The 13,404-nt window shown below is 40.8% G+C and overlaps 1 protein-coding gene across 2 annotated transcripts in view; it reads left to right on the forward strand.

Moving 5' to 3' along the window:
* dhx30 (DEAH (Asp-Glu-Ala-His) box helicase 30) overlaps nucleotides 1-9,663 on the forward strand; it is a 64,580-nt gene extending 54,917 nt beyond the window's left edge. For both annotated transcript variants that reach the window (XM_048528797.1, XM_048528798.1), the window contains exons 17-19: nucleotides 518-621; nucleotides 2,973-3,112; nucleotides 9,122-9,663. In XM_048528797.1, the coding sequence (XP_048384754.1) occupies nucleotides 518-621; nucleotides 2,973-3,112; nucleotides 9,122-9,348 (471 nt within the window). In that variant the 3' untranslated portion in view covers nucleotides 9,349-9,663. The remainder of the gene's footprint in view (nucleotides 1-517; nucleotides 622-2,972; nucleotides 3,113-9,121) is intronic.
* The last annotated feature ends 3,741 nt before the right edge of the window (nucleotides 9,664-13,404 follow it).

Genomic DNA, 13,404 nt, shown 5'->3' on the forward strand with positions numbered 1-13,404 from the left:
CTTTGGTCCGTTCTCCAGTTTGACTGAGTTCAGAAGTAGCTATGATGTTTGCTTTGAAGAGGAGAAAACTGATGTCTGATATTTGTTTGGTTTAGCAAAAGAAACAAGTGAAAATGATACAAGGAAGACAAATTTGCATACATTTGACTTATTTACTTGTGTTTAGGAGACTGAGAGATAATCAAATTGAGATATTTTAGATGTTAAAGGTATTTGATGGGATAAATGGAGGTAAGCTATTTCCTTTTGTGAAAGAAGGAACGTTAAGCAGATGCAACTCAGAAATTAGAACAGCATCATTTGAGAGTGAAAGGAGGCGTCTTCTTAAGCCACAAAGAAAATCTGAAAATCTCCCCAAAGGCAATGTGTTACTGATGTTACTAATTGATTGAGGTCTAACGGAATGATGGAACGGGCTTAAAGGGCTGACCAGTTAGCACCTGTTCCTACCTCTTGAACTGTAGACTGGCTAACCTGTTTAACTAGCTTGTTTCTTTTTCTCTTTTTTGCTTTGTAGCTGAGATATGGGAAAGTCACCAAAGAGGGAAAATTTAAACCCAACAGCCTGGTCTACCGTACTAAAGGTGGGCAGGTATTGCTGCACAGATCTACAGTGAACAGGCAAGCCATGATGTGTGTGCATATATGGGGGAAGAGAGGTTTTAGAGGATATATTTCATATTGCAAGATCACTAGTGCTGCTGCTTATTTAGTTAAGTCCAAAGCTGTATAAAGCCTGGATGTTACAGCATTTAGTGAAAATTATTGTAAAATTAATTGCTTTTCATCATTCAACAAAATACTTGATAACAAATGTGCTGAGCATTAGGATTTCACTGCTTCTTGCCATTCCTTGGATTGGTTTGTGAAGTGGGAGATGGGTGAATGCAATTATTCACCTAAAATGGGTAACTCCAGTTCTGTTGGTAAGAGTCAGAAAATCAAAGATATGTGTATAGTTGAGTAAAAGTTATGTTACTAAACTGGGAGATCCAGAGAATGGGATATCATATCCCAATACGCCAATTTGAGAATTTGAGTACAGTTAAAAATCTGAAAATGTAAAGCTGCTATGAGAAAGAGTGGTAATGAAGCTGTCAAATTTATTCACTAATGTCCATTCAGGAAGAAAATTTAAACTTTAACATTGTAACTTTTTAGTGATTGGAGTCCCCAACCTCACGTCAAAGAGCTTGAGTCTTAACTGACCTGTGAAATTGTCTAGCAAGCAACTCAGCAGTAAAAATTGTTAGTATCCCCACTTTCTACAGGGAAAGGAGGTAATAATGTCAGCTTTGCCAGAGGTGCTGACATCCTGTAGATTGCTGTTATTCCGAAGTCACTATATTAAAATTCCACCAATCTGCTCAGAATGTGGCCACAAATTGAATCTTGCCGAAAACAGAGTCCTGTTTCTGAAGCTTTTTGTCTTGCACACATCAGAGCAAACTTAATGCCAAATTTCAAACAATCCTAATAGTCTATACAGTAAGGGAAAAGGGTGCTGATTGGCTGATAAATTGATATTGATTGGGAAGGTGTTGCTGTGGAGAAAACAACAGAACAGAAGACTCCCCAAGCTCCCAGGTAGTTTAAAACCGATGCAAATTTTGAACATATTGCTTCTGTTTGCAAACAATTCCCTAAGCAAAAGTTTAATTTACTTCTAGCACAGGTAAATGAGTTATGTTATAAGCTTGACTGATCATAATTGTCCATTGGCATAGCTGTTGATGCACTCAGGATTGTCAGCAAGTGCTGCTCAATGGCAAATTCATGTTTCACAGTAAATGGTTTGGAATTTGCAACCATGGGCTGATCGAGTGTGGTCTGTACTTCACCTAATACAAATAAACAAAGTGACATGCCCCTTGATTCAATCAGCCAATTTTTGAAATGTGTTGGCATCAAGACTCATACACAATGCTGTGCAATTCACTGGTGGGTAGAAGACCTTTATGGACTGACTCACTCCTGTCTACACCAAGCTTATTTCACTGGTCAATGTACACACTGGAATTCATTCAGCTCCACACAGTATAAATATTGATTGAGTAATGTTGTAAAGAGAATTCTGGTCTTTTGCTAACCTGTGGGAGAGATGTTATTCCTGATCAAGTTATTGCTTTCTGAGTTTTGCACAAACTTGCAAATGGATTAAAGACTGCCACACTTGGATCTGAAGTTCCCAGTCAGTCTCAAACCTGGAAAGGCACAGTATCTCGAAACCTTGAGGTTAAATGTGCTGTTTCATATTACTGCTATGCTGCGACTGCAGAAACAATATTTCCATTGACAAGAAGTTGCCATAATTTCATAAAGACATTCTAGACAGCACATAATTGAGCAACTTTGTCTGTGAAATTCATTGCTAGCGCAATGCCTGATACACAGGCTGTACATCCTAGTGAATGGCTGATTGAGTCAAACAGTGTTACCTGTAGTTGTTGGCAATGGGCTAAGTATAGACTGTATTTAACCAGCCGCTGCATTCAAAACTTGAAATAAAATGTGTACTTGTAAATTGATCCCCCAGTTGCTGAACCAGCCTTAGTGTGCCAAAAGCCACTCTAATAAATGATAATCAGTTGAGCTTGGAATATGGCTCATTTACAGTTGCTAAAAACCACATACCTTTATGTGCAATATTCTGTTCTTTGCAAACCAAAGAATATGTTCAAACTTTGTATGTTTTTTGTTAATTATCTGGCAGTTGCATGCCTCCTGTTGTTACCTCAATGGCAGTGCTTTGGAGAATTAGTGGCAGCTTGTCAACCAACTAGCGCAATTTCTTCATAACTGTTGTGATCGCTTGAAATTTGGCATTCTTGTTTTTGGTCCGAGTGAGTGCAAGATGCACAGCTTCAACAACTTGTATCTCTCTTCAGCAATATACAGCTTTGAATATGCTGATACCATTGTAAACTTTGCTTCCTTGACTGTGCTAACGCAGTTTTTGTAATTCATGTCAGGAATGAGGAGTATTTTAAAAGCCGTTGGCTGACCTATTTCATGGCTGTGAAATCCAGTGGGAACGTTTTTGTTCGTGACTCCTCCATGGTCCATCCATTGACTCTGTTAATGCTACCAGATTGTGACATTGACATCAAGGGTAAGTGTTGTGGTGGGAGTGTTTTTGTTGGGGGTGGGGCGCGTGCTGGTTAGTGGGGAGGAGGGAGGTTGCTTTATATTTTCAATAAAATAGCACAATTCAGCTACAGACTGTGAAGAGTTTCCAACATATTTCACCTATGGATGACCCACTATAGCTTTAAAAGACAAAGTTTCATGCTATGTGGAATCTTTGTCGTAATTATAAGCTATACTGCAAACCAAATGTAATGTCAGATTCCATGAAGGCAAAGAGAAGGAAATATTTGGGCCAGTAGTCTCTGCCAAAGTTGCTGATCTCTGTCCCATTGACTGATTTGAGCTATGGACAGAGGGAATCTGTAGTTGACTTCTGTGGCCCTAAGCCAGGAGAGAAGAACATAATTCAATCTACCATTGCCATCAAACCAGGAGATCAATCTTGATTCAATAAGGAAAGCAGGAGAGCTTACTAGAAATCGCAGTGATCATACCTAAGGAAGAGATGACAATCTGATGAAATTATAATGCAAGGCTATAAATGCATGTTGAACAGCCAAAGCAATATCCAGTAGAACAAAACAATTCCACAATAAATAGATCAGATTAAAGACCTGCAGTCCACCACGTCTAGTTGTAATTGGTGATGCACGATTACACAATTAGTCTGAAGATGTGAACATTCTCAGTGATGGGGAGCTCAGCACGTAACTGCAAAAGACAAGGTTGAGGCACTTGCACACCCCTCAATCTGCAGTGCTGAGTGAATGTTCCAACTTGTCCTTTTCCTGATGTCTCCAGAATTAAAGATGTCAGTCTTTAGACAATTCTGTTCAGTCTGTTTAATAGGAAGAAACTGCTGATGGCACTGGATACAGTGTTGCTACATGCTTTGACAGCATCCTGGCAGTAATGTTGAAACTTGTGTCCCAGAACTAGCCCTGAGCTAAGCTGTTTTGTTACAGGTACAAAACTGGCATTGACTCCCAATTTGGAAAATTTTCCACAAAAAGCAAGGCAAATTCTAAACTGATAATTTATTACTCAATCAGCCTACTCCTGATCATCATCAAAGTAATGGCAAATATAGTCATGTGGAACTTAAACAACAAGAACCATCCCAATGTTCAGTTTAGATTCTTCTGAGAGCCATTCTGTTCCAGTTCATTGTTATAGGCTGGATCGAAATATTGACAAAGAATGTGAACTCTAGAACTGAGAGTCACAGCTCTTGAAATCAAATACGGCATCATGAGGAATTGAAGACTGTGGGAATCAGGGAAAGAACTTTCTATTGGCTGAAGTCATATTTACCCCCAAGTAAGACGGTTGTGTTCGTTGGAGGCCAGTCATCCCAGCATCTTCAGCTGCTTGAGCAATTACCTTGCCTCCATCATAAAGTTGGAAGTGGAACTGTTTGCTGATGATTGTAGCGTCCAGCACCGTTTGCAGCTCCTCGGGAACTGAACTAGTTTGGTCTTGCATGCAGTGTCCTTTATCATAGAGGGCTGTCGTGGCGGGGTTGTTAAGGGTATTCAGGCTGAGATAGAGAGACAGATTTTTAATCAGTAAGGGAATCACGGGTTGTAGGGAAAAGGCAGGAAAGTCGAGTTGAGGTTTATCAGATCAGCCAATGATCTTGTAGAATGGCAGAGCAGACTTTGTGGGCTGAATAGCCTCCTTCTGCTCCTACATCCCTGTGGTCTTTTAGATCTGGTTAACATTCATGCTTGGAATAATAAGTGGCAACCGACATTCATGCCATATGTGCCAGACAGTGAGTATCTCTAACAAGATAGAATTTAACCATCTCCCCTTGGTATTAACATTGCTCGATTCTCCACACACAATTAACATCCTAGAGGTTACTATAGATCAGAAAACGAAAGTAAAATCTGAAGAAACAAAGAAATGATTGTAAAAACTTGCAAACTTATATGAAAAGGAGCAGGTTAACAAAGACACACGTGGGTCCAGAATAGGCAGAGTCAGAATTTATAATGGAAAGTAGAGGAATGACAGTCTGTCACATTCTGCTTTGGAACACTTTAGAATAAAATTGGGGTCCATTTATTTTTAAAATAAGTTCACTACTGAGACGTGGGCATTGCTGAGAGTCTGATATTTATTCCCCACCTCTGGTTGCCCTTGAGAAGGTGGTACTGTGCTGCTGCCGTAAACTGTTGCCTTCTGTGATATAGGTTGATCCAGAATGCCATTATGGAGGGAGTTCCAGGATTTTTACCAGTGACAGTGTAGAAGTGGCGATATATTTCCAAGTTAGGATGGTGAGTGCCTTGGAGGGAAACTTGGTGTTCCAATATATCTCCTGCCCCTGATCCTTCTAGATAGAAGTGGTTGTGGTTGTGGTTTTAGAAGGTGCTGTCTAAGGATCTTTGAGGAATTTCTGCATTATATCTCGTAGATAGTGTACACTGCTGCTGAGTATTTGTAGTGGAGGGAGTGGATGCTTGTGCATGTGGTGCCAATCAAGTGGGCTGTCTTGTCTTGGATTTGTCTTCAAGCTTCTTGAGTCTCATTGGAGCTGCATCCATCTAAGCAAGTGGGGGGTATTCCATCACATTGTGCTTTGTAGATGGTGGACAGGCCTTGGGGCATCAGGAGATGTCTTGTTGCAGTATTTCTAGCCTCTGACCTGCTGTTGTATAAGCTGTGTATGTGGAGAATCCAGTTGAGTATCTGGTCAATGGTAACCCCAAGGATGCTGATAGTGGGGGATTCAGTGATGGTGCCACCATTGAATGTCGTTGCCTGGCATTTGTGCAGTGTGAATGTGACTTGCTACTTGTTAGCCCAAGTTGGGTATTGTCTAGATCTTGTTGCATTTGAACATGGACTGAGGAATCTGAGGAGACATGAATGGTGCTGGTCATTATTGATGGCATTGTATTATCATCTCTGGACAGTTAATCCAGAGACTCAGATAGCATTCTGAGGACCCGGGTTCGAATCCCAGCATAACAGATGGTGAAATTTGAATTCAGTAGATATCTGGAATTAATGATGAACGTGAATCCATTGTCGATTGTTGGAAAAACCCATCTGGTTCACTAATGTCCTTTAGGGATGGAAACTGCCATCCTTACCTGGTCTGGCTTACGTGACTCCAGACCTACAGACATGTGGATGGCTCTTAATTGCCCTCTGAGCAATTGGGATTGGGCAATAAATGCTGCCTAGTCAGTGACACCCTCATTTGTGTGAATGAATAAAAAAATTCTAAAAACCATATTGCGAACATCCCCACTTCTGACCTTATGGAGGGAAGTTCATTGTTGAAGTAGCTGAAGATGGTTGGGCCTAGAACACACATACCCTGAGGAACCCCTGCAAAGATGTTGTGAAGCTGAGATGACTGACCTCCAACAACCACTGCCATCTTCCTTTATACCAGGTTCGGTCCTTGCTAGGGCTCCTGAATGCCACCTTCAGTCAAATGTGGCCTTAATATCAAGGGCAGTCACTCTCATTCCACCTCTGGGGTTCAGCTCTTTTGTCCATGTTTGAACTAAAGCTGTAATGTGGTCAGGAGCTGAGTGGCCTGAGTGGGACTCAAACTAGGTGCCACCTAGGTTATTACTGAGGAGGTGTTGCCTGATAGCACCTGCTGATGACACCTTCCATCACTTTACTGATGATTGAGAGTCAACTGATGGGGTGGTAATTGGTCAAGTTGGATTTACTTGCTTTTTTTGTGTACGGGGCATACCTGGGCAATTTTTCATATCATCAGGTAGATGCCAGTGTTCTAACTGTAGTGGAAGAACTTGGGTAGGGGAGCTGCAAGTTCTAGAGCACAAGTCTTCAGTACGATTGCTGGAATGTCGCCATTGTAAGTGCCTCCAGCTGATTCATGACAGGGTATCTGTAAAGCTGGGAATCACTGGATGCTAAGATGGATCATTCACTTGGCATTTCTGGCTAGGATTACTGAGTACTTCAGCCTCATCTTTTGCACTGATGTGCTGGGCTCTTTCATCATTGAGGAGTGGGATATTTGTGGAGCCTCATCCTCCAGTGATTTGTTTAATTATCCACCACCACTCATGATGGAAACTGGCAGGACTTCAGAGCTTCGATCTGATCACTTAGCTCTGTCTATCACTTGCTGCTTATGCTGTTTGGTAACTTCATTAGGTTAAGACCTTATTTTCAGGTCTGGCTGATGCTGCTTTGGGTATGCCTCCTGCACTCTCCACTGAACTGGGGTTAATCCTCTGTCTTGAAGGTGTTGGTTGAGTAGAAGATATGCTGGGCCAGGAGATTGCAGACAATGCTTGAGTACGATTTTGCAGTTGGTGACCCATAGCATCTCATTGATGCCCAACCATGAGTTGCTAGATCAGTTCAAAATCTGTCCTATTTTAGCAGTGATACTACCACACAACATGATGGATAGTACTCTCAATGTGAAGTTGAGACTTTGACTCTGCAAGGACAATGCAGTGGTCATTTTTAATCAACACTGTCACATGCAGATGGTTCCGCAGCCAACGATTAGTAAGGAGAAAGTGAAGTATATTTTTCCCTCGTGGTTTTCTCGCCATCAGCTGCGGACCTGTTTCCTTTAGGACCTGACTAGCTTCATCATGGACATTTGAAATCCTCTACTCACTATATTTGCACCCGTGCCACCCTCAGTGCTTCCCCCATGATGGCTTCACCAGCGGAGAGAGGATGGCTCCTGGTAATCAGCAGGAAATTTCCTTGCCCATGGTTTTTAACCTAAAACAATGACTTCTGACATCGCAAAAATCTCAATGTTGAGGACTCCAAGGGCATTTCCCTGCAAACTATATGCCGTTGTGCTGCCCCCTTTACTGGTTCTTGTACTGCCAGTGGGACAGGACATATCCAGGGATGGTGATGGTGGTGTTTGGAATGTTTCCTGTAGGGTATGAGTTGTCTTTTGATTAACCTCCTGGAACCATTTTCCTAACAGCAGTGAGAAAGGGTCCGCCCAGCATTGACTGAACAAACTCAAAAAGGTGATTCATCCCCCACCATCTTGAGTGCAACAAATGCCTTGAGAACAATGATAATGGGAACTGCAGATGCTGGAGAATCCAAGATAATAAAGTGTGAAGCTGGATGAACACAGCAGGCCAAGCAGCATCTTAGGAGCACAAAAGCTGATGTTTCGGGCCGAGTGTTCTGGAATGAATAGGGAGAGTCGGGGAGGCGGACTGAAGATGGTGAGAAAAGAAGATAGGTGGAGAGGGGATAGGTCGGTCTAGGGAAGACGGACAGGTCAAGGAGGTGGGATGAGGTTAGTAGGTAGGAAATGGAGGTGCAGCTTGGGGTGGGAGTAAGGGATGGGTGAGAGGAAGAACAGGTTAGGGAGGCAGAGACAGGCTGGGCTGGTTTTGGGATGCAGTGGGGGGAGGGGAAGAGCTGGGCTGGTTGTATGATGCGGTGGGGCAAGGGGAGATTTTGAAGCTGGTGAAGTCCACATTGATACCATTGGGCTGCAGGGTTCCCAAGCGGAATGAGTTGCTGTTCCTGCAACCTTTGGGTGGCATCATTGTGGCACTGCAGGAGGCCCATGATGGACCTTGAGAACAACACTTGTGTTTTATGAATTAAAACAAAGACTCAGACTCTGTTTGAAGACTGCAGCTTGAACTGGATAAGTTACTGGCATCATAGAACCCTTCGTAATGAGTAATCAACTCATGAATAGACTCCAAAATGGAGTAGTGTAGGTTTAAAAAAAAAAATCACACTTTCAGGAACCAACTGGAAACTGCTGTGTGTGTTGTAGGTCTTTCTGGATATAAGTACGGAGTTACCTCCCTAATATGCAAGTGTTTTGAGGATAAAATATTGTCAGGTGATGAATTTACTTGAGGATCATACTATATGTGTTTCCAGCTTCATTCCTAGTTTGAGAGAGTGTCAAAGCAAAAAAGACAACTACTGCAGTCTAGATGATAAATCTGTTAAATCATCTACAGCTTTATAAAAGGGTCTCAAGTTTTGCAGTGTTCATTTCTCTTTTCTTTTTCAGAGGATGGTGACTCTGTGCTGCTAACTCTGGCTGACTCTAGCCTCCTGCAACTTGAGCTGGACTCGAAGACTGCCTATTTGCTCTACAGCTTCCGCAGAGCTGTACACAAGATGATCAAAACCTGCCTGCGATATGAGCTCCCTGAAATATCCTCAGATCTTCAGAAAGAACATGGGGAAGTGCTGTCATTGCTTGTGGAGCTCTTGAACTGCTGGCCAGCAAAGTGAAAGATTCACTAGGAGGGGGAAGAAGTGGCAACTAAGTTTGTATTCTATTCTGTATCAGAATTGCTTGACCTATTGTATAAAAGGGATTATATACTTTATTTAATGTTGAGGCTAAAACTGCTCAACTTCCTGCAAAATTACTTGAAACTGATGGGCAGACCAGCCTATCATCTCATAACTTATAAATATAATGGATTGTGTAAAACTGTAATTGGAATAATTGTATTAAGCAAGAACCCAACTAACTGGGTGAATGTGTTTCTGTATGGACAATGTTGTCTGAGTTCCATGATTGAAAAATTTATTTAAAGACTACCAATTAGTCAATGTTTTCACACTTTTTTTTCCTCCAGAGGAAAAAGTTGTCTTGTTTGTTAACAGTCACAATGATTGCTAATGCATCCCATTGCTTTTGCAGTCTTCTATAATCGGTTATTGAACCCATGTAATCAAAATTCTCCTTTACCTTGGTATCTTTGGCCTCATTTGCAACAAGGGATATATTATCTCGGATATATAGAGAACTTCATTGAGCAATCTTTTGAGACTGGAAGCTTTTCTACTACTCCTTTTCATAAACACAGACAGCTTGGATAGTGTCCTTATTTCATAACAGCTATTACATTTGCTTAGATTCCAGCCTGAGCTCATCTAATGACAATTAAGAGATAGACAGAAATTTAGGTCATGGCTACCCCACAAAGTACAGAATAAAATTAGATAACCTCAGGCTTCAGGAAGTTCTGTAGAATGACCTTTTAAAATGATGGGCAGGAGGGTAATCTATGTAGGATTTTGTCTTGATGTCTAATACCCCCTATGAACCAGGATGCACTTATGTAACTGCCACTTTCTTGAACAAACAATAGCATAACTCAGCAAACAGAAGCAGCTTGAACCATACACCCATAACCAACTTTTTGTCCCTAAATTTCTTTTCAAGATGGCAACCAGAGATGACCAGCAGACTTCCACAGGATTAAGTGTTTGGACCTCTAAAATTCACATTAATGTATATTACCAATCTGGATGAAGGAATTGAGGGCATTGTTGTTAAGTTTGCAGATTACACAAAGATAGCTTAAGGGGCAGGTAGTGTTCAGGAAGCTGGGATGCTGCAAAAGGGCCTGGACACATTGCCCATTGCCTAAAAACGTGGCAGGTGGAATATGCACTTTAGTAAGAAAAAGAGAGAGATAACGTATTTTCTAAAACAGGGAAAAGGCTTTGGGAACATTAAGCGCAAAAAGGACTTGAGAGCCCAAGTTCAGGATTCTGTTATGGTTAAGATGCAGGTTCATTTGGCAGTTAGGAAGGAAAATACACAGTCATGCTGGGTTCTCAAATATAACTGTGCAATGTTGCACCCACGACTATTTTTGTTAACAAGCTTTTAATTTACCCAAGGTCAGCCGCTAATTGTGCCAGAAGAAATCAAAGAAATTCTGCTTTACTTTCAAGACCTACTCAAATGCCAGGTGGGAAATTGAAAAAAAAGGATGTTTCACTTAGAAAGTAAACTGATGGTATGTTTTTTACAGCCTGTCTGTCTTTAATTTGAAAAGGACCTAGGAAGAAAGCGGTGAAGAATGGGTAGGTTGGATTGGGTTGAATGTATTTGACAGGATTTGTTTCTACCTGCAGGCACTTAGATTTCCAAATCTATTCTTTGTGAAATGTCATTTCCTCTTAAGGTCATTCTCTCCCCTTTTTAATCGCAGCATTTGTCGGAATAGGAGGTAAAGGATGCTTTGCTTAGTTCCAACTATGTCTCAAACAACCAAAGTGCATTATGTTGATGTGTGTGAATTTTGTTTTTAAAAGTAGCAAAAGGCATTTTAAGTGGAATAACAAATTGCTTTTATGAAATGCTTTTAATAGGGTACAAGTTCCTGAGACACTTCACAATAACAAAGGGGATCTGACACAGTCACATAACATGATATGGGATGACCAAAAAACCTCCTCAGAGATAAGTTGGAAATCTCCCTACTCACCTTTCCTGAATTAGAACTGAGGCAGTTTCAAGGCATGACTGTCAATGGTGAAGTAATAAAACTTGGCAATAGCAAAAGGTGAGGCCAAGGAAGAGACTGAAAAAAAAAGGATTAAAATTTGGGGTCTCTGATGAAAGCCAGTAAAAGTTAACTTGGTTTTTTTCCTCCCTCTACAGATGCTACTAGTTCTGCTCAGTATTTTCAGCAGCTGCACCATTTTTCTGGCAAATTGTAAAACAATGGCACTGCAAACTAACATAGAAGCACAACTTTTGAATTGTATTTTATATTGCAAAATTAATCTATATATGTGTTTCTGGTCAAAGGACAAGGGAAACTTGTTCTTTTAAGGTTGGATTTGAAAGGCCAGTGTCCAACCAGTACTATCTCTTATTTTCTGAACAGCAAGGAACAAATCCTTAGCCACTACAGTAGTTTAATGTCATTTCGTGTAGGTTACATCTTTCCTGATGCCTTCAACCAAATTGCAGTCAGCCCCTTACCTCCAGAAAGTACCTGGAGGAGCATCAGGTCAGCTGCACCGAATTGTGTTCATTCCAGTGGGGTAAACAGTGGCCCAGATCTCCTAGCCTCCAGATAGTTTTTGGGTTGCACATCTGACTATGTTCCAGGACCCCCAGGAAATCCCAATTCATTGACAATATTAGAATTTCCCTGCACATTGAAAATGAGGATACCATTAAAACCTGGAAATAAACAGAACCCCATCTTGCCTCTCAAAAGAATTATAAATAAGACCTTAAGACATAGGAGCAGCATTAAGCTAGATGTAGATTGGTTCAAAAAATTAGTGACCCTGAAATACAGGGAATTTGGATGCTAAACACAAATACAGTCTGACAATCTGTGACAGAGCAGCTGCATGGAAACATTGTGGATAGAAGTACATGGCATAACTGCAGAAAATATAACATAAAACATACACAGCTAACATCAACATATAAGCTTTATTTCAAACTTTTACTTTTACAATAAGGACTGAACAATGGGAATTGAGTTCGGTCACAGAGATGTTGCTTAGCAGCAGCCAAACAGCAAAAGCGAGAAGAAAATTCTGGAACATTAGATGTGTGGACAACAGCGGCAGCAGTTTACTGTACAACCTCACCCAGGTACTCACTGCTGGAGCCATTTTACTGTTTAAAATCCATCAACATACAAAACACCAAATGTCAACTCATGTTCCTGGGTCTTCAGTAACAGGTATTTTTTAAAAGGGTCTCGCTGCTCTCATTTCAAATTATTGAAACAAGATCTCCTTCATTGTAAAGAATTCATGCCTTGAAATTGTGTTGTGACCTTAGTGGACTGATGCTTAAAGCTTCAAGTTCCTTTGTTGGGAAATGACAGTTTGATTAAAATAGCTACAAGAAATTTGGAAGGACACAACTGAGATTTACAAGTTTGTCGAGTCTCACCAAAAAGTGAAAAACAATAAAAGAAACTTCTTTTAAAAAAGTAATGAATGGGGAACAAAAAAAACGAGACTAGGTTACCTTCAGGCTGACATGGTCCAAAACGCAGATAGGTGAAGGAGAGTGGTAAAGCCAAAGAAAGGCAGAAGACGAGGGAGTAGATGGCAAGAAGGGAAGAAAAACGGCAATAAAATGTAAAATAGACTGGTAGGAAACTGATGCTTGTGCCTCAACAATAGGCTTTTCTCATCAAATTTTCACAAACTACCAGCAGTGTTTATCTTGCCTCTCTTTTCTGTTGAATTTGGGTTTGTTGAATGAACTGTCTTGGTAGTTGGGCAGTGGTAAATTCAGCAGTTAAGAGAATTGCTGATATGAAGTACATGAGGTGAAACATGTACAAGGAGACACTCAAAAACGCAGCATCAACTGAGTACATGATGAGTGATGAAGACCCAATACTTTAAACTCAGTACCAAGGGGATGTCAAGTCCCTCTGAATTGAAGTAGTTCGCTATCAAAAATTCACATTTGGATGATGAAACTGATTTTAAAAGGGCAGTAAAAAATTGATATATTTATTTTCTACGCAGGCTGTCAGAAATAAATTCTTCGTAATTTAA

Source organism: Stegostoma tigrinum, chromosome 5 (genome assembly GCF_030684315.1).
Source record: "Stegostoma tigrinum isolate sSteTig4 chromosome 5, sSteTig4.hap1, whole genome shotgun sequence".
Lineage (NCBI taxonomy): Eukaryota > Metazoa > Chordata > Chondrichthyes > Orectolobiformes > Stegostomatidae > Stegostoma > Stegostoma tigrinum.